Here is a 21,114-nt window from a genome sequence, read left to right on the forward strand (position 1 = left end):
AGATGAGGGAGCAGGAAGAAGAGACATGAAGGTCAGCTGTTTGTAGACTGTCTGGGCACCTAAAACACCGGATTTAGGAGTCAGAAAGGTCAGTGCTTATCTATGAACTTACTGAGAGAAGATTGCAGGGTGATGTGCTGTGCACAACGACGCAAAAATTATAGTAACAGCAATCTGTGAATGTAATGACCTAAATTCACTATTCACTAGTTTTCACTATCAATCATTATAACAAATCTTTACACAATAATCGCTACGCGTAATACGGCCTTTAGAGAAATAACATTTGTAATTTGACGTCTCTTTAATGTCTAGTTTAAAGGGGTTGGCCACTTTATAGTAAAATAGGTCATTGTACAGTATTAGGCTATGTTCACACTACGTATATTTCAGTCAGTATTGTGGTCCTCATATTGCAACCAAAACCAGGAGTGGATTGAAAACACAGAAAGGATCTGTTCACACAATAGTGAAATTGAGTGGATGGCCGCCATATAACAGTAAATAACTGCCATTATTTCAATATAACACCTGTTGTTTTAATATAACAGCAAATATTTGCCATTAAATGGCGGCCATCCACTCAATTTCAACATTGTGTGAACAGATCCTTTCTGTGTTTTAAATCTATTCCTGGTTTTGGTTGCAATATGAGGACCACAATACTGACTGAAATATACGTAGTGTGAACCCAGCCTAAGTAAGTGTACTCACTGCATTTACTGACAGCAGCTTCCTGTGTACCTCACAGAGCTAATAATAGACTCCCCTCCTCCAGGCTGTGCTGCCCTGCTCTGTGGTTAGTCTGTCCATAGGATGGCCGACATGAAGGAGCATGTGTCCATACCCCGCCTGTATATGCCTACGGAGGACACTGGGGGCAGGGCATGGTCACATGTTCCTCAATGTCGACCATCTTATGGACAGAAACACCACAGAGCAGGGCAGTACAGCCTGGAGAAGGGAAATCTGATTTTAGCTGTATGGGGCACACAGCTATCAGTAAGTAATGTGAATACACTTATTCTACACACAAAACAATTTTACTATAAAGTGGCCAAATAACGAAATTAAAGACCCGACAAACGTGTGAAGATAACCTGGTCATATGCAGACCTTTGCCCCTGATCCAGCCAGTGTACCCAAATGGTTTACAAAGGGGCATTCACTCAAGCGGCATAAATAGTATTGCAATCATAAGTCATCAGTAAATAACAAATGCACAATGCATAATGGTTGTTCACAGTTGGTTTATTGATGACAAAGCTATACTCTTATTCAGCTTTTCTTTTTGGTAGTGGACAGAAGCAGCTTTGCTCTATGTGGAATTACAATTCTGGAATGTGTGTGGGGTAAAGGCACAAAGCTGAATATGCCCTTGGGCTAGTGGCAGTGTGCAGATCAGTAGGCCTGCTGTGTCTATATTGAAACATGCAAAGCAACATGCAAGTACAGCCTCTGTACTGTGACTCCCGTCTCTAAAGAAAGATATTATCATGCTTCCTGTTTCTTTGAGTTTACTAAAGAACAGATAGGGCACATCATCTCGCCAATTTCTGACAGGCCGCTACAATAGCGGGGTCTATGTGACAGCAGATGCTTTTCCTGAAAAAGGTTATACTTTATAAGATTTTACACAAGTCAAAGTACCCGTTAATCAATGCTTCTCAGTATTCGTTCTCAACCTGTATGCCCCTTCCTTTGTAGTATACAGCCATCAGTTCTCTAAAAACATTTTAAGATCCCAACTAATTATTCCCCTGACGAGTCAGTGTTCATACAAGATCCATTTAGCTCTGCCACGGTATTACCTTATGAACTGTATTTCCCTTGACAGTATCAATTAAAAGTACTTCAAATAGCATAAAATCTTAAAGAATTTGATGCCTTTGTAATAAGCCTTTTTCAAGAATGCCATAAATGATCAACATAAGAAAAACCTAGCATACAGTATTGCTTACAGCTGTGTTTGGTGTACGCCTAAAGGTTAAGTCCTGGTTTCCTAATATTTTTAATTAAGTCTGGGGAAAATGAAAAATTTCCAGCAGGCAGGAAGGAACATAATAAACAACTAACTGCTCCAGTACTTTCTCCGGGCTCCTGGATCTCCTTCTCAAGAGACATCATGATGGACATCGGCTGATGGATTGCCCTCTCAGCCAGACAGTGATTGGGGTGGGACACCGCTGCAGTCACCGAGCGAGCAATCCATCAAGTGGATCGGGTATTTTCCCCCAAGTCGTGACAACATCAGAAAAAAATGAGTTCCGCCAGGAGTCCAGGAGCCTGTGATGCAGTTCTTCAGGGAGAGGTAAGTAGCGCTTGTTTATTATGTTCCCCTCGGGCTGCTGGAAAATTTTCATTTTCCCTGGAATTCTCCTTTGAAAACATGGCCACCTTGTTTTAGAGACAGCACTGCTCTTGTCTCCAGTTCAGGTGTGGTTTGCAATTAGGCTCCATTCACTTCAATGGAGCTGAATTATAAAACTCCACCCAAACTGGACACAAGAGTGTTGCTGTCTCTGAAACAAAGTGGCCATGTTTTTGTAGCACTGGATAACCCCTTTAAAGGAGAATTCCAGGGAAAATTCTCATCTCAGCTTATATAGGTAAACCCACTGGGCTTGTTTTACAAATATATTTATCAAGGCTATGTTAATAAAACTGCAGCAAAAATAGTGCTATTTTACAGTGATTGCACAATAGCAGCAAAGTCACACAATTAACACTAAAAAGAATACAAAATATGAACATAGCCTTAGCTAATGCACAAGTCTGGAGAACATGAAAATGGCTGCACATCTAACCCTAAAGCTTCTCAGCTACACTAAAACCAACATCAGAAGTTAGTATGTCATTTGATCAAACAATATTGCCTCATGTACCATGTGCGGGTCTTCTGATATACATGAGTTCCTACTCTAACAATGGCACAGTGTTGGTCGGCAACCACCACCACTGCAAAGCCAGTGCCCACAGCGCAACCCCAATGTTGCAGGACCAAGCCCCCAGGGCCAGGGCCGCACCACCCCGCAGACACAGCAAGCAGAGGCAATGCCCACCAACCAACACCAATGTGAACAGGTCTGAAAACTCTATGCTCCCAGATAGACTGGGAGAAAGAGGGGGTACTTACCACGTAGCCTTAGGAAACTTGCCTCCTTCTCTTCATATGACTGAATTTTTCCTTCAATCATCGACAACTCTTGGTCTAGCTTACCAACCACTGCTCAAAAAGACACTGTCAGATGAGATAGATAGAGCACAGATTTATAGAGATATAATATATAAATATATACACTATAGCTATATATACACTAGCTAGACCACTGACAATGAGCTGTGAACAAACAGAGGAAAAAAGAAACATATTAGGAGACGGAGGCAAGTTTGCTAAATTAATACATTAAACAATCCTTTATTGAGGTAACTTATACACTGTTTTCATGGAGTATATCTGTCAATAAACGTAATGATTCAGAAAGTCACACCTACAAGGAATTGGTACTTATATGGGGTTACCATTCTAAATATATCTGTATTATCTGCTCAATAAACCTAAACTGGAAAGGACTGTTAATTCTCATGTATATAGAGTCACGAGCGGCACTATATTGAGAGGCTGATCCACAGCGAGGAGCCAAAACACATAATCACAAACAGCTCATTCTTCGTTCCGGGCTTGTCACTTTAAGCTTGGCTGCCGGCTGTGCAATATGAAACAGGCAGTGGAGGTTACAAGACAGACATCACAAAAGCCTGTACCCACAATGAGAATGTGTGTCGTCTGTGCACTTCTGGCTAAAACATGTTTGGTTAACTGGTGTTAGACATGTGGATGTACTTTGGAGTACATTCTCTGTTTACACTCAGTTTTCCAGTTGCCATATTTCCCACTTCATCTTTCATCACCCCATAGTGTGTCCCAAGGATTTTAACAATTTCATTGTGCGCTCCTTCCGCAGCTTAGAAACGTACTCTGATTTCTAGTTTTATATTCCGGATGTGAATAAACAAGCAAGCTCCAGCGACATCTTAGACATGTCTATGTATTGTGCTTGCCAACACTGCTCTCAATGCATCAAATGAAATTATAGTAAAATGGTATGACTTTACAGTATAGAGTTGTTGGGCTTTCCAGCAATCTTGAGATTGTTGTAGGATAATCTGTAGGCACGTTCATTCTGTATGACTTATATAAGCATATCAATGTCTTTTACTGTCTCTGCAGGTTGCTACAAGTAAAGACAATGGCATTTTACTATACAAAGGTGATAATGATCCCTTAGCTTTGGAACTGTACCAAGGGCATGTTCGGTTAATCTATGACACCTACAGCTCTCCGCCGACTACAGTCTACAGGTAAGATTGGGAAGCTAAGGTCTCTACTACTCAACAAAACATTCAGGGAGTCAATAATATAATGCCTTTTCTGCAGTATAGTTTGTAGGCAAATAGAAAACAATGGCACAGAGGGGGGATTTTCTAAGATCGGCATCTTATGTAACCCCCACCAGTACACGTTCATGTCTTATTAATGTAGAGGTCCATGGCTCTACATAAATCCAGGCTCATCCAAGGTGGTTCATGCAACAGCCTTGGAAATCGACAACAGCTGAATGCTGGCATAGATTTTGGCTAAACTTTACAATTTTATGACTTTTGGCAGCCTGCTACTGGCAAACACATTGATAAATGTGCCACCAAATATATAATCTAGAAAGAAATGTACACAGTGAAAGTGGTTTGTCCACTAAATGTTTTATCATCTGCACCAATATTTTCACACCATAATTTTCCAATCACCAGTGAACAGTCATTTGACTTATTGTGGCTATGAATGTGTAGGACAATGCTTGCTGCCAGTGGAAAGTGTTATTCTGGCCCAGTGAAGGGTCTTGAGAGAGTCTTGTGCGAGACAGTAAAATCCTATGACAAAGTACTTTTCAAAGAATAGTCAGATGGGCAAAAACAAAAAGGGGCGTAACTGTTTTATGGGATGTGATTAAGACATGATCCATGTCCCGTCAACCACATAATCCCCCCCCCCCCCAAGCTCAACATTTACTCCCCTTTTTGCATAAGGTTCCCACCTATCTGAATAGTCAGTGAAATCTACAGAGGGTCAACCAAATTGTTCAATCCCTATATCTCAGGAACCAGAGCAAAAAAGTGTGGGTTGCAAAAAGGTAGAAACACCATTTGAAAACCTAAGGTTGAAAGGTAATTTTTGGACTTACCAGAGGTCTTCTTCATAAGGTACCTACGGTAAAAATGCAGTCCAGTGTGAAGGCATCATGTTATATTAGGATAAGCTGTACATACTGATAAGGTTTTATGAGAAAAGTTTCAGAAGAACAGGTAAATGGTTCATGAAATCCTCTGCTTATTCTCTACTAAGCAGCCATGTGGGCGAGCCTACTTAGCAGTTGACAGGTGTGTATACATATACATGTAGAGAGAGCTGTCAATTACTGAGTAGGACCGCCCAGTTGACTACTTAACAAAAAATGAGTAGTGCTTTACATCAATATAAAGTTAGGCCTCATTCACATGATCCGTGCCGCAATCCCCCACACCTCTAAGACCGGAGAAGAATCACGAAACGGATCCCCCTGTAGAAGTGCAGCCCCCCATGCCCGGCAGCAGGGATAATAATGAGAGCATTATCAGTCATTTTTACAATGGTCCTAAAGGAAATGAATGAGTATTCCATGAGTATTCCATGCCACTTATATGTCCCTCTGTAATAATATGTTATTGCTTAGTCATATTTTATTAAGGCTAATATGTAATAGGATATGTGTTCATACAAGTTGTGATTATATTAGTCAGTTATCTTGTCGTTATAGATTAAGCTGCATGAGTCTTTCTATTTAAGCTGTCATAGTTGATTTTCATGGGTTGAAATGATCCCTTTGCTGTGTTTGTTTTGGAGTGTAGTTCTCTATATTTCTGAGAAGGGAAAGGATGCAAGCAGACCAAATAACCAATAATCATAGTGCAGAGTGCTGGAAGCTAGGACTTCCATGTGGATCATTTCAGGTTACATGCAAATCGTTTATCCAGTTGTGACCATGAGATGAGTCGATAAAAACTAATTAGGATGAAATGTAGCGCAAAGTAACTAATGATGCAAAATTACAGAATGTTATGCCAAAGCAAGCAGTGATTTGATGACTTTTCTGCTTAATGTCACATTAAGTAAGTTATTTATATCATACAACCACCACCCATTAAGTTACACTTAACACAGAACTTAATCATTCAGATTTATTCATGATTACAAATACAGATATCACATCAATCTCCCCACAAGGATCAGCTGTGCGAAAGAACAACTCCAGTTATTAAATATACACGACATTGCGTGGCTGAGCGTTCCTGTGTTCTTTATGGAGAGGGGAGGGGAAAGCACTCTCACTCCGGCTTATTTCTCTCTGAACAAAGGGGTTGGCTGTGATTTTCTGTGATTTGGTGGCTGACCCCTGTCGCCACCAACAATATCTATCAGTTTTTGTTCTGGCCCCATACACCTTACACCTATGGGGGACTTTTTGACTCACTATCCTAAGAGAAATATTACCCCTTAAGACTCCTGGGTTAGTTACACAGTGAGAATTTTTTTCTTCACATGTCTATTGTTTCAAGAGCTATGGCCAAAAACTCTCTGTCTGTTTTCTTTTGTGGTTTATATCTTGTTTTAATGGCTATGCTGTAATTTTTCAAGATCAGTATAATTGTTTTTTTCATAACTGGTACAATGTTGCTTTCAGTATTAGAAGTCCTTACTGAAGTCTTTCTTTGAGGTGTTGTCCGAATAACATTAGCCTCTTACATCCATTTAATTATCGGAGTTAGCCTGGGGAGACAATGAGGAGCTGAGCCAAGTACCATAGTCTCTGTTGCTCAGAAAATGTTGATTAAACAATACCGGTGTGACAGCAGACATTGTCCTCATCATATGGCATTATAGATCTGCTTCCTAAAGCCACACAGTGCTAATGATTTCTCTGCCCTTCATATTGATCAAGGGGGAGGTCTCCATCTGAAGTGACATCTCATTAAAATAAGATTTATGGCTAGCCAGCTACCTTTGCACTATACAATTTGCTGAGATTTGGAAAACCGCTAAGTAATTCTTTGGCTTTTAAAAAAAAAGTCACACAAATCTTTAATAGGTGTAAAAAGGGAAGGATTAGCGAGTGTCTAAATACAGAGGAAAATAATAATTACATAGCAATAGCAACATCATGTGCAAATATTAAATGCCATTAAGTACCATTTTCTACAATGTTCTTTGTTGAATAAAATAAGGATCATAAATGAGAAGTTAGTATGGCATGGACAGAAAATATATGGCAATTATAACATCCCAATTTTTACATTCTAAACTATCATTGTCACTAGAGTGGATTAAAGGAAAATAAATAAAAAAATAAATAAATATATATATATATATATATATATATATATATATATATATATATATACATATATATCTTTGGATTACATAGGAGGCATCCAGAACTGTTCTGTTCAGCCATTCATAGCTGTATAGGCCTCTCCTAATCTCTATGAGATCAGTGCCGTGTAGAAGAAGCTGGTTGTGATTTACACATCGTATCAGGGGCGGGCTGGGCCGGGGGGGCATATGCCCTCCGTGCCGGTCTTCCCCCAGCTGTCAGGGCCGCATGGCTGCTGACAGCTGGTTGGAGTCCTCTCCTGCTTACAGCCCCGGCCCTTTTCAGTGTTATTTACCTGTGGAGACGGTCTGCGCTGGAAGCGGCCGCTGAAGCCCCACCCCCCATGAGGTAAGCCCCGCCCCATGTATGGCCATTATGCTTTTAACTATAAGGCCCCATTCCCACTGAGCAAAACTAGCGGAATTCCGCGGCGGAATTGCCCACCGCGGAATGCCGTTAGCCTCCCGCTCATAATAGGAGTCTATGGGAGGTGCGCGCTCCTGCTCTGTCCGCGCTGAAGAATGAACATGTTCATTCTTCAGCGCGGACAGGGCAGGAGCGCGCACCTCCCATAGACGCCCAATATGAGCGGGAGGCTAACGGCATTCCGCAGCGGACAATTCCGCTAGTTTTGCTCAGTGGGAACGGGGCCTAAGCCTATGAGGCTTATGGTAAAAAGCAAACTGCTGTATGCAGTATCTTCCGGCCACTAGAGGCCGCTCTCTCCTCCCAGCTGGTTCTCCTGCGTCTGGGCTAGAAGAGCCTGAAGACAGAGAAGATGGAAGATGTCAGCAGGAAGCAAGGTACCTGTACAGGAGGAGATCTACACAGCAGGACATAGAGCAGGGATTGGGAACCAAGGACCTCCAGCTGTTGCAAAACTACAACTCCCATAATACCTGGGCAGCCATAGGCTGTCCATGCATGATGGGAGTTGTAGTTTTGCAACAGCTGAAGAGCTAAGGTTCCCTACCCCTGACATATAGGATACATATATACAGGAGACCTACTCAGGAGGATACATATATACAGGAGGAGACATATAGAGGAGTATATAGAGGATACATATATACAGGAGGAGACATACACAGGAGTATATGAAGGATACATATATACAGGAGGAGACATATATACAGGGGTACATAGAGGATACATATATACAGGAGTACATAGAGGAGACATATATACAGGAGGAGACATACACAGCAGTACATAGAGGAGGCAAATACAGGAGGAGACATACACAGCAGTACATAGTGGATACATATATACAGGAGAAGACACATATACAGTAGTACATAGAGGATACATATATACAGGAGGAGACATACGGAGGAGACATGCAGAGGAGTATATAGAGGATACATATATACAGGAGGCCTACACAGGAGGATACATATATATAGGAGGAGACATACAGAGGAGTATATAGAGGATACATATATACAGGAGGAGACATAAATACAGGGGTACATAGAGGATACATATATACAGGAGGAGACATACAGAGGAGTTAGGGCTGGGCGATTAATTAAATTAATTCGTCCAGAAGGTTAGAATCGATTTAGATTAAAATCGTAAATTCAATTTTCACAAAAAATCATTGCAAGCGGAGCAGCGTAGAGTGACGGGTTGGCGGCTGGGCTGGAGGTGCAAGTCAATTGGAAGGCGCAGAGGTGAGGTGCATGGCGGGCGGCGGTGAGTGGAGTGTCGGGCCGGAGGTGAGGTGCAGGGTGGTCGGGAAGTCCACCTAATAGAGCCGCGACTGACCTGCCCCAGCTATACATATCACGTCCAGTTCCCCTCCTGGCCACACATGCAGGTCCCCGGTCTCTGGAGGAGGCTGCAGGGACTGTAGTGGTGATAGCGTCGCTTCGGGTCCTGGAGCTGTACAGCGGGATCTGAACTCCCGATCCCGCTGTACAGCTCCAGTAATGGCAGTGACGCTATCACCACTACAGTCCCTGCAGCCTCCGCCAGAGACCGGGGACCTGCATGTGTGGGCGGGAGGGGAACCTGTGTGCTGGGATGAGAGGAGGAGGAGGAGGGCTATGTGCACTCCTGCCCCAATCACCCCCAGCTGCCCCAGTCCCCCTCCATCACCCCCAGCTGCCCCAGACCCCCTCAGTCATCCCCAGCTGCCCCAGTCCCCCTAGAGTCACCCCCAGTCCCCCTCGGTCACCCACAGCTTCCCCAGTCCTCCTCAGTCACCCCCAGTTGCCCCAGTCCCTCTCAGTCACCCCCAGCTGCCCCAGTCTTCCTCAGTCATCCCCAGCCCCTCTGAGTCACCCCCAGTCCCCCTCAGTTACCCCTATCTTCCCCAGTTCCCCTCAGTCACCCCCAGCTGCCCCAGTCCCCTTCAGTCACCCCCAGTCTGCCCCAGTCCTTTAGTCAACTCCAACTGTCCCAGTCCCCCTTCAGTCAACCCCCAGTTTGCCCAAGTCCCCCTTCAGTCAACCCGTTTGCCCAAGTCCCCCTTAGTCATCCCCAGTTTGCCCCGTACACCCCAGTCACCCCATCTATACCTGTATTACTACTACACCCCTCATTTTTACCTGTACTACTACACCCCTCATCTATACCTGTACTACTAATCCCCCTCATCTGTACTACTAATAAACCCCTCATTTATACCTGTACTACCAAACCCCTCATCTTTACCTGTACTACTTCTACTAATCCCCCTCATCTGTACTACTAATACACCCCATATCTATACCTGTACTACCTCACCCCTCATCTTCACCTGTATAACTACACCCCTTAACCACCATACCTACTACACTCTACTGCTGCCCCAGTCCCCCTCAGTCACCCCCAGCTGCCCCAGTCCCCCTCAGTCACCCCCAGTCCCCCCTCAGTTACCCCTAGCTTCCCCAGTCCCCCTTAGTCACCCCCAGCTGCCCCAGTCACCCCCAGTCTTCCTTCAGTCAACTCCAACTGTCCCAGTCCCCCTTCAGTCAACCCCAGTTTGCCCCAGTCCCCCTCAGTCACCCCCAGTTTGCCCCGTACATCCCCAGCTCTCCCAGTTACCCCCAGCTGTCCCAGTTTCCCCCAGTCTGCCCCAGTCACCTCTCATGTATACCTTTATTACTACTACACCCCTCATCTTTACCTGTACTACTAATCCCTCTCATCTGTACTACTAATACACCCCTCATTTATACCTGTACTGCCATACTTCTCATCTATACCTGTATTGCCATACCCCTCATCTTTACCTGTACTACTACTACTAATCCCCCTCATCTGTATTACTAATACACCCCATATTTATACCTGTGCTACCTCACCCGTCATCTTTACCTGTACTACTACACCCCTTAACCACCATACCTCCACTACTACACTCTACCTAGATGGAGGCACCATGTGTCCTGCTATCCCCCCCACCCCCTCGCTTATTCCAGAAATGTGTCCCTGCTACATAGAGGATACATATATACAATAGGAGACATATATACAGTAGTACATAAAGGATACATATACATATATACTGGAGTACATAGAGTATACATATATACTGGAGTACATAGAGGAGACATATATACAGGAGTACATAGAGTGGTATAAACTATTGTAAAAATACAGAAACCCCCGCTTTCCCAGCATCTTGTATTTGTAGTCAGTATAATGGAGGTCACCCAGCTTTCCCACCATCCTATACTCAGTATAATGGAGGTCACCCAGCTTTCCCACCATCTTATACTCAGTATGATGGAGGTCACCCAGCTTTCCCACCATCTTATACTCAGTATAATGGAGGTCACCCAGCTTTCCAGCATCTTGTACACAGTATAAAATGGTGGAAAAGCTGGTGACCCCCATAATACTAAGTATGATGGAGGTCACACAGCTTTCCCAGTATCTCGTAGTCAGTGTGATGGAGGTCACACAGCTTTCCCACCATCCTATACTCAGTATAATGGAGGTCACCCAGCTTTCACAGCATCTTATACTCAGTATCATGGAGGTCAGCCAGCTTTCCCACCATCTTATACTCTGTATGATGGAGGTCACCCAGCTTTCACAGCATCTTATACTCAGTATGATGGAGGTCACCCAGCTTTCCAGCCGACCCACAGACTTATACAGGAAATTAACTTCTGTACAGTAGGATATTTGGTCACAAATGACTGGAAGGACTGAAGATGTTATAGGTAAGGGCCAGGGTGGTCCTTAAAGGATGGGCTGCCAGCCTGCTACTCATGGGCCAGTGCTGTGTACTTGCCCCCCAGGCTAAAATTTGCCAGCCAGCCCCTGCATCGTATACAGCTTTGCACAACAACAGGAGGACCCCCAGCAATAACATACCCGGCCAGAATACTCATGTCATGTCATAATCACACGCTGTACCTATTAGTCACAGCAAATAGGTACAGATGGCTCCTCTATAACCATATTTTATAATAGTATTAATGTCCTAATTTTTTAATGTCTGCACTACAGTAGCATGACTGATCTTGTTGCATATGTATGATAACAGAAATCAAGCTGTTTATCAGAGAAGCTATCTTAACATGGTCAGTTTCCAGCCCTTATTCTTGAATGAACTTCTCAGCTGATTTATGACCATTGGTCATTAATGAGCTGAAAAGCTTGTTCTGCAGAGGAGAGATAAAGGTAAGAAACAGACTTGTTACAGCAGTTCTCTGATAGACATCACAGTGATCAGGAAACACCCGGTCAGGGAAGACAAAAAGGCTGTAGAAGAGAAACTGAACAAAGTTTTTGATTGGCTGTGCAGGCACTTCCTGCTGGTCAATTTGAAATGAAAGCACTGCTCAGCTGAGACTAAGGGGTGCCAGGACAGAGTGGAGATCTGTACAGGTTTGTATCAGGGACAACCCCTAAGTGCTGAAGACTCCAATTCCAGTTCTTTCCAGTCCCAGTTTCATTCCGTTTGACCCCACGCTGCAGTTGTTCTTTATGGCTTTCACTCTGCTTGGAGAATGCCAATACTAGTAATGTTCTTAAGTAAAAAATTAGCACTCTCATATATTTCTGGTCTCCTTACAGTACACAGAATCAATTTCCACCTTTTTTTTCTATTGAAAAAAAAGTTAATTTTCCTGATAAGTTCTGCTTTAGAAGACTTTCTGACAGCCTATCATGTTAATGGACATATACTTATTTGCGGAAATATTGATTCTAACAACACAAATCCAACTGTGTAATGTTTCTTCTAACCGAGCCAACAGTAATTACTCCTAATGAAAGCTATTAACTACATTTAATGATTTTAGCTCCAACCAAACACATATTCCAGAAACAAAGCATATTGCAGGGGAAATAAAACTGTTCAGTGAAATTTTTCCTGTGCTAGTCAGGTAGGGGGTTTGGAAGCTTGGTTTATCACCCTAGTATAGTTAGTTTAGAGCGAGAAAGTCAGTAGGAGACATGACATCATGTGCCCAGTTTTTACTGATACTATCTAAGGTATGCGTTCAGATCATTACTCAGGCAATTTGGACAGTTTATATTTCACAAATCAGACACAATGTGCTAACAGACTGTGTTTAAGGGGCTGGTCACATTCCTTTTTACTTTACATTTTGGGTGTATGCCGAAATGATCCTGACGTACAAACCAAACACAGAAAAAATATTTGCATCAGAATCCATAGTTCTGTGCTGTCTCTTTACAAGAAATCCTTAAATCATCTAATTAATAGAAAAAATGCTTCCGAAATTTTTTTTATGGAAATACAAAACACACTATCCTGAAAAAGTGCAGCATAACCTACATTAAAAAAATCACTGTTGTTTTTTGAGGCTTTTTCACACACACACAAAAAAAACCTCCTAAAACAATGCGCCCAAGAGGCCTAAATGTTGTCTTACCAAAAATGAGAGTTCAGATGATTATTGACTGGTAAGGGACATTAGCCAGCAGGAAATGGGCCTCCTATGGTGATATTAAGAAGAAGATGTATGGGGAAAATGTAAACATTTCAGGTACCTATTTAAGTGGCAGGATACTTATAGCTGCATTGTATATCAAGTAGTTACAGTACTACTGGAAAGTTGTAATGGTAAAGGAAACCTAATAGATATTTACTAAACCAGCAGCACCACCTAGTGGAATAGTTCAGAATTCCACATCTGTATATAAAAAACGACTACAAGCAGTAAATTAATCAGTCCCTATTAACTGTACGGCTAGGTTCGAACTATGTAAAAATGACAGCCGTCTTTCATTACAACGTCCATCATTGCGCAAATAATGTCCGATATTTCAAAAATATAGACATTATTTGCACAATGACAGCCGTTGTTATGAAATACGGTCGTCATTTCCACACGGTGGGGATCTAGCCTAATGCAGTAACTGAGACCCTACTGATGACTCAAAATGAAGGTCCCTTACCCCATGGGTGAACATATTGTGTGCCTTTCTAGTCACTTTCTTTGCACCTTCCGAATTTAAACAAGAAGTCAGGTGAATTTTTTTTTATTGTGAGTATTGTAGTGCCCCCCAAAAGTTATACAAATCACCATTATACAATTATTACGGGAAATGCTTATAAAGTGCTTTTTTACCTGCACTTACTACTGCATCAAGGCTTCACTTCCTGGATAACATGGTGATGTCACTTCCTGGATAACATGGTGATGCCACGACCCGACTCCCAGAGCTGTGCGGGCTGTGGCTGCTAGAGAGGATGATGGAAGGGGGACATTGAGGGACACAGGGCACTGGAGGGACACTGAGCATCCCCCTGCCATCATCCTCTCCAGCAGCCACAGCCCTGGGAGTCGGGTCGTGACATCACCATGTTATCCAGGAAGTGAAGCTTTGATGCAGTAGTAAGTGCAGGGAAAAAAATCACTTTATAAGCATTTCCCCTAATAAGTGTATATTGGTGATTTGTATAACTTTTGGGAGGCAATACAATACTTTAATAAAAATTTGTGCTGGACTTCTTTAACTTGGAGCCATACTCTGCTATCCTTGTAAAGTTACTTATAGAGAATAAATAAAGCCACATTCAAGCATTTGCACTGCTGCTCAATTCTTCTGGGGAAAAAGTGTTGACAATAACTTTTAATTTTCATTTATTAAGGTATCATTAAAAAATATGAATGGCAATGATTCCAAGAAGAATAGTATTTCCTAGCAGATGGTTTGCATTTTTACATTATGCAAAATCTAATGATCTTGTACTTTGCTTTCAGTGTGGAAACTGTCAACGATGGCCTATTTCATACTGTAGAACTTGTGATACTGAATCAAACTCTAAACCTTGTGGTTGACAAAGGAGCTCCTAAAAGCCTTGGCAAACTCCAGAAGCAGCCTTCCCTGAACCTGAACACCCCCCTTTATCTTGGAGGTAGGGTACTTCTTGCTGTGCAGAATCACTAAGAATTTTGTTTCTAGGTTATATTTAGATGAACGAATGTACAGTATCGAGAAGGCTTTGCTCACACTCTTGTTCCATCGGGCTTCCTTTGCTTTTAGTCCTTAAACTGTTTTTCCTTGGACAGTAGCGCTTTTGGTCAGTCATTGTGCGGGATATGGAGACAGCCCAATTCTCTTGAATTATTTTTTTTTTCATTCATTGAATCTGCTCATTTTTTTGTAAAAGATGTTTCCTTTTTTATTAATGAAGTAATTTTGCTAATCTGCAAGATTAACTTGTAATACTATCTTTAATAGTTCTGTCAACAAGCCAAATTTTTATCATGAATGTTAGAATTTTCTTTTTTTTTTTTTTTAATAAAAAAAAATTTGTGATTTATCTTCCTACAGGAATTCCACCCACTTCAGGAATATCATCTGTACGTCAAAGGACTGACCGCATCCCCAATGGTTTTAATGGATGTATACATGATGTACGAATTAACAATGAACTACAAGACTTTAGAGACCTGTCTCCGGTGTCGATTGGGGTGTTCCCTGGATGCAAGTCATGCAATATATGTAAACATGGCTCCTGTCACCCGATGGAAAAAGATAGTGTTATATGTGAATGCAATCCAGGATGGACTGGACCCTTGTGTGATCAAGAAGTTGGAAACCTGTGTGAGAACAACAAGTAAGTCTAAGATAAAAAGAAAGTTAAAAAGAAACTATGACATGTCAAAATTTTCTGTAATGACAGTTAAACTTTGAAATGGTCTACCCTCTATGAGGCAAGGCTACTCCCACTGCGCTGGAATTGACCAAACCATAGTAAGCCATTCATTTCCTCTGTTCTGGGGAAGACGACTTCACTGACAAATTACATTTAAAATGATGTTCTAGGCTAAGAAAAATATAGAAAGATACCTATATATGTATGTGAATTCCCATCAGCGGATGCCACTATAGATCAGAAGTACGGTAGTTATATTTATTTATCTTGCCCCGCTCCTTGCCGTGCTGCATAGCACCTTTGTTTTGATGTTGCCAGAGCTTTGTGTTGATGGGATTACCAGTTCTGCCCCTTACAGACATTGTGCACTAGAAATGTGCCAGGGTTCTGGCAAAAGACTAGTGTTTCCTTACTAAAATCTTGCAGGAGGAGAGGTGCCAATCAGAAAGCACCATTACCTGGTGCTAGAAGCACTGCACTGTGATGACTTTAAGTTTAAGTGCATCCATATTACCCTGTGATCTTGGCACCCCAGGCACTGTGTGCTTACCCGGGCAGTATTCTCACTAAGACTTCTGCAAGACTGGATAGAGGTCTGGGCCTAGACAGTTACCAAGAAGCACATCAGTGGGCTACAAGAGAGAGAAGGGAGGGAGTTTGAGGGAGTGGAGCTTATAGACTTGCTGTGTGGGGACAGTGTATGCTGGAGTATGAGATAGGTCCCTGAGGACCTTAGAGACAGTCACTTGGAGATTGTAGGAAAGCCACAGAGAGCTGGTGTGTCTATCGCATGGGAGCCAATGGACATTTATTGTTTGAGGCATCATTCAAGCTACAAGATAGTAAAAGGACTAGCCATTCTATGCAGACCTACATTGTGACAAGGAGACTGATAGGGCATGTGCTTTAAGCAATGGAAGAAGGGACTGTGTTTTACAAGTGGTCACACTAATGAGAGGCTAATATGGAAGCTTAGTCTGTAGTAATCCTACTTTACGGTTATGTGAATGGCAAGTAACTGTAAAGTGAAAATGGTACTTATACGGGAACTGTGGATTTGAACATTGTAGTAGGGGAGCACATTCTGTGTATCTGAAACTTTTATTGGAGTTTCCACTACAGGCAAGCAACTGCGGTGGTCAAGGTGACCCTGGAAATAGGTGGTAACTTAGCTGTCAGAGACACCTATGAAGGCACCAGCGCACTATATATACAATGCCTAAGTGTAATATTCTTAGGTAGTGGGTAGACTCCTTAAGACTTGTAGTGACACAAGAAGTTTAGAAAAAAGCCATCAGCCAACCTTGTGTGCAACCTGGTGTAAGGCTTTATAGGGGAAGTTTGTCGTTTTTTTTCAAAAGAGCGCGCCGGACATGAGGAGATAGGTGCATGTTGTTATGTTCAGCCACCTCCTCCCCAGCTCCAGTGCAGGGGTCCACTGGTCTGATCAGGGACCTGGGTTTTGATGTCTCAGCCCCATTCAGCCAGTCAGTGGCCAAGGCGGGACCATGTTGCGGCTGCTGACTGGCTGAGCAGGGCTTACACGTCATGACCCGGGTCCCCACTCAGACCAGGAAGTGGCCAGTGGACCCCTGCACTGGAGTTTTGGAGGTACATGTTGTTATGTTCAGCCACCTCCTCCCCGGCTCCTTTGAAAAAAATGTCCAACGCCGAACTTTAAGTAACTTTACAAGAAATTGTTCTGCTGTTTAACAGACTGTGATCACTATGTGTGAGAGAAACCAACAAGCTGTATACCTTTACTAGAGACTGTATCCATTATGTCTGTGTTCCATTGAAAGTGACAGAAACCACCAAAAGTGTACAAGAGAATATAAAGGTTTTCGGTTTTGCTCCCAGAAGTGTCATTCTACCAGCATCCAATGATCTCCTTACAGTTTGCTTATATATATACATATACTAACAGTGATATTTGGGCATTCTTCATTTTAATGTTTACATGATACAAATACCAATGATCCTTAAAGATAATCTTTGTTGGGTTTCAGGTGTGTGCATGGATCTTGTGTTGGCACTGAAAATGGTTACATATGCATGTGTACAGAAGGCTACACTGGCCTGTACTGTGACAAGAAAAATGAGTCGTCCATCACCTGCCGGAACCTTAAGTGTCATCATGGACAGTGCAGATTCTCCGATAGTGGGCAGCCATACTGTGAATGTGATCCCAACTTTACTGGAGAGCATTGTGACAGAGGTGAGCTATAAATATATGGAGTATGAAAACAGATAAGGGGACCTTTGCCTAATTTATTTAAAGTCACTTAGAGACTGTGGCAGGTACTTTGTCCTCTTCTGATGCGAGCGGGGGACAGAAATGCCATAGACTCCATTGTAATACATTTATAATGTAGTCTACGGTGCTTCTGGAAATTCCGTCTACCATCCACATAACTAGAGGACAGCGTACCAGCAGCTGCAGTCTTTTTAAAAGGATATTTCCATCTTAATTAACATAGTTAAACTTACATAGTCAACTTAAAGAAAAACCAACAGCAGGTTCATACATATGAACCTGCTGTTATGTACCTGTAGGTAATGTGATGCAGATTACACAGATATTCTTTTCATTCTAATCTGCTGCACCATTGTGTCGTTATAGATAAACATGTTTTGATAAATCTGGGCCATAGTGGTGGTCAGTAACTAGGGGCGGGAATACAGTCCTCAGCGCACCATCTGCAGAGCCCCTTATCAATATTCATGAAGAGTGGTGGGTTCCCCAGTGGCTGCTGCTCCTACACATAAATCCGTTGCACACTTCCTGGTCCTGTCCTTAAACATAGGAAACCAGCCAATTCATAGGGAATACAGTATAGAAAATAAGGAGTGAATAAAGGGGTGCTCCGGCCCTTAAAACTTTTTTATGTATTGATGCACTAATATAGAAACTAAAGAGCCTTTTCACACTTATCCATGCCCCCCCTGGTGTCCTCCTGTGGGATCTTTGGGCACCCCGCTAAATGCTTCTGCTGCCACTTCCAAGACAGACAGTCTTTTGGCAGTGACATCTCATTTAGCCAATCACTGGCCACCGCGCTTTCCCGCTTCATTGCTGAGATGAGTCCTTTTTGGAATTGGTGTCAGGAGTGCTTAGCGGGGGACCCAGATATGCCGCAGTAACAAACCGTGTATAGGAGTAAATCTTTACTAAGTTCTATATAAGGGCAGCAGTATATAAAAAATGTAAAGGGACATAGTACCTCTTTAAAAAGTGAAACATTACTGTTTCATGTAAATGTTTAATTTTAAAACTAACACGATTTTTTTTTAGAGAACCACTGCCAAGGAGAGATTGTCCGTGAGATTGTTCGGAAACATCAAGGTTATGCCACCTGCACAACAACTCAAAAAGTACCGCGTGTAGAATGCAATGGGAAGTGCAGCAGCGGCCAATGCTGTGTGCCAATAAGGAGCAGGAAACGGAAATATGTCTTTCATTGCACAGATGACACATCTTTTGTAGAAGAACTGGAAAGACACATGGAATGCGGCTGCTCAAATTGCTTATAATATGATCTCCAAAAACCCAAAGAAAGAATGACAAAGTAAAGAATCCCGCAAGTGTAATGCTGCAATTTCTAAAAGAACTGTACCTTCAGAGTGACGCTCAAGAAGATAAGAATATTAACTATATTGTAAAATAAACAAAAATAGAACTTATTTTTATTATGGAAAGTGACTATTTTCATTCTTTATTATATAAAATATCGCACCACTTGGATATATGTATCATATAGTGAGTTATTTCTACTGCTATTTTTTTAATACTACAAAAAATAATTAATAAATCATAGCCTAACAAAAAAAAACTAATGGGTAAATTTATAAAGTTTGGTTTTTAACAATGTGCCCCTGGATATTTTTTTCTGAAAGAGTATTTTCTTAACTGTGAATTTATTTGTTACAAAGACAGATTTGTATCCAGTGATACATGTCATCCTGTAGATGTTAGCAACGTAAAAATGAAACATTTATTTATACAAGTGTGCTCAATGTTTCCTGTCAATGCAAATATTTTGGTAAAAAAAAAAAGCAGAAGTTTGGACATTATTGATAAAAAAAATTTGTGATTTATAAATCAAAATTTAACAATTAAAAAGGCCATATTGTGTTTTCAAAGCTGTGGGCTGAGTTTCTAAACTTAAGAAATAAAATTTTATACGTATTGTAACCCTGTGTGGAGTGGTACACGGAACACAGGTACTCACTACTTAGGTGTCTTTCACACATACATGTATTATGTGTCCACGTTTGCCGACCCTCAAATGCAGACAGAATGCAGACCCATTCATTGCTATGGTCCCATACACACATTTGTAAATGTTACAGAGGTGCGTTAAGGCTGTGATCTGCCCCAAAACGAAAATGGGCAAGCCATATTGTGGCCCATATATGCAGAGTGCCTATTGTTAATGAAGGGGTCTGTGCAACCGTGGACAGGTTGCAGATGGTTGTGGGTGCACATCCATAGTTCGTCCATAGTTGCGGTTCCGCCTATACAGGCAGAACTACAGATGTGGCCTTAGTGTAACCTGACCAACCTCTATGACATTTATCTACTGAGCAAAACTACAAAAGCAAAGGCCTACATTAACTATTCACGATGACACATTTATTAAGACATTTGTGCTATAAAGAATAATAATATACCACACTCAACACACTTCATTTCTATACACCACAAGGACTATATTTAAAACAAATCTGTCACACACACCCCGACCACCTACAGAGCTGGTGACTACGATGGATAGATATTAATACAAGCCATCAGAGCATACCTTTGTTTACTGTGTCTGTATACTTACGTACAAAAACAACACCTTTATCCAGGCAGTGAATAGTATCACGGAAAAGGGGCCTTGATTTGCCAAGCACTGTTCCACCTCACCGTGTTAATATGCGTTGCTGATTATCAAACATCCCAAACAGAACAGTGACTGTGTACAACTGTAGCAGTGCTAGGCCCCAGGGAACACTAGGCCCCGCCTTCTTGACTTTTTTTTACAGTCCAAACAAAAGTGTTTTATGAAAATAAAAACACAGACACAAGCAACAGATGCCTTTATCAATGCCTATTCAGCAGAACCGCCAGCTCATTAGGCAAATAGGGGGTAACAGATCTGCATATGTAAAAAAAACAGGTGCACCAACTTTATAAATGGACATGCATTAAATCCATACATTTGAAATGAGGAGAAATCTCAGTCTTTCCTTTATGACCTGTTCTCTGTTTATAGTCTGTTCCCGGCTTTGGCTGCAAAAAGCTGTCAGATATCTGTTGGTGTAATAGGGCCCTTAGTCAGGTAGTGACTATGTTTGGATCTTTTTCCAGATATAAACCACTCTTTTGAGCAAAAGAGTTTTTATTGTTGTCTTAATTTTTGCTTTTTTGGCATTACTGAATTTGAATTGATGACTTTTGCTTACAAAAACCCCACCATAAATAGTTGTAATCCACACAGTCATGTGATGTATGTTGCTTTAGTTACATGTTACTATGTAACTACAGTGGTACCTTGGTTTAAGAGTAACTTGGATTAAGAG

The 21,114-nt window shown here is 41.9% G+C and overlaps 1 protein-coding gene across 1 annotated transcript in view; it reads left to right on the forward strand.

The window, feature by feature from the left end:
• Positions 1-19,678, forward strand: part of SLIT3 (slit guidance ligand 3) — a 413,110-nt gene extending 393,432 nt beyond the window's left edge. The window contains exons 32-36 of the mRNA XM_069970656.1: positions 4,232-4,362; positions 14,645-14,799; positions 15,219-15,504; positions 17,553-17,761; positions 18,839-19,678. Of these exons, the coding sequence (XP_069826757.1) occupies positions 4,232-4,362; positions 14,645-14,799; positions 15,219-15,504; positions 17,553-17,761; positions 18,839-19,077 (1,020 nt within the window). The 3' untranslated portion in view covers positions 19,078-19,678. The remainder of the gene's footprint in view (positions 1-4,231; positions 4,363-14,644; positions 14,800-15,218; positions 15,505-17,552; positions 17,762-18,838) is intronic.
• Positions 19,679-21,114: the final 1,436 nt, after the last annotated feature.

The sequence above is a fragment of the Dendropsophus ebraccatus genome, chromosome 1 (genome assembly GCF_027789765.1).
Source record: "Dendropsophus ebraccatus isolate aDenEbr1 chromosome 1, aDenEbr1.pat, whole genome shotgun sequence".
NCBI lineage: Eukaryota > Metazoa > Chordata > Amphibia > Anura > Hylidae > Dendropsophus > Dendropsophus ebraccatus.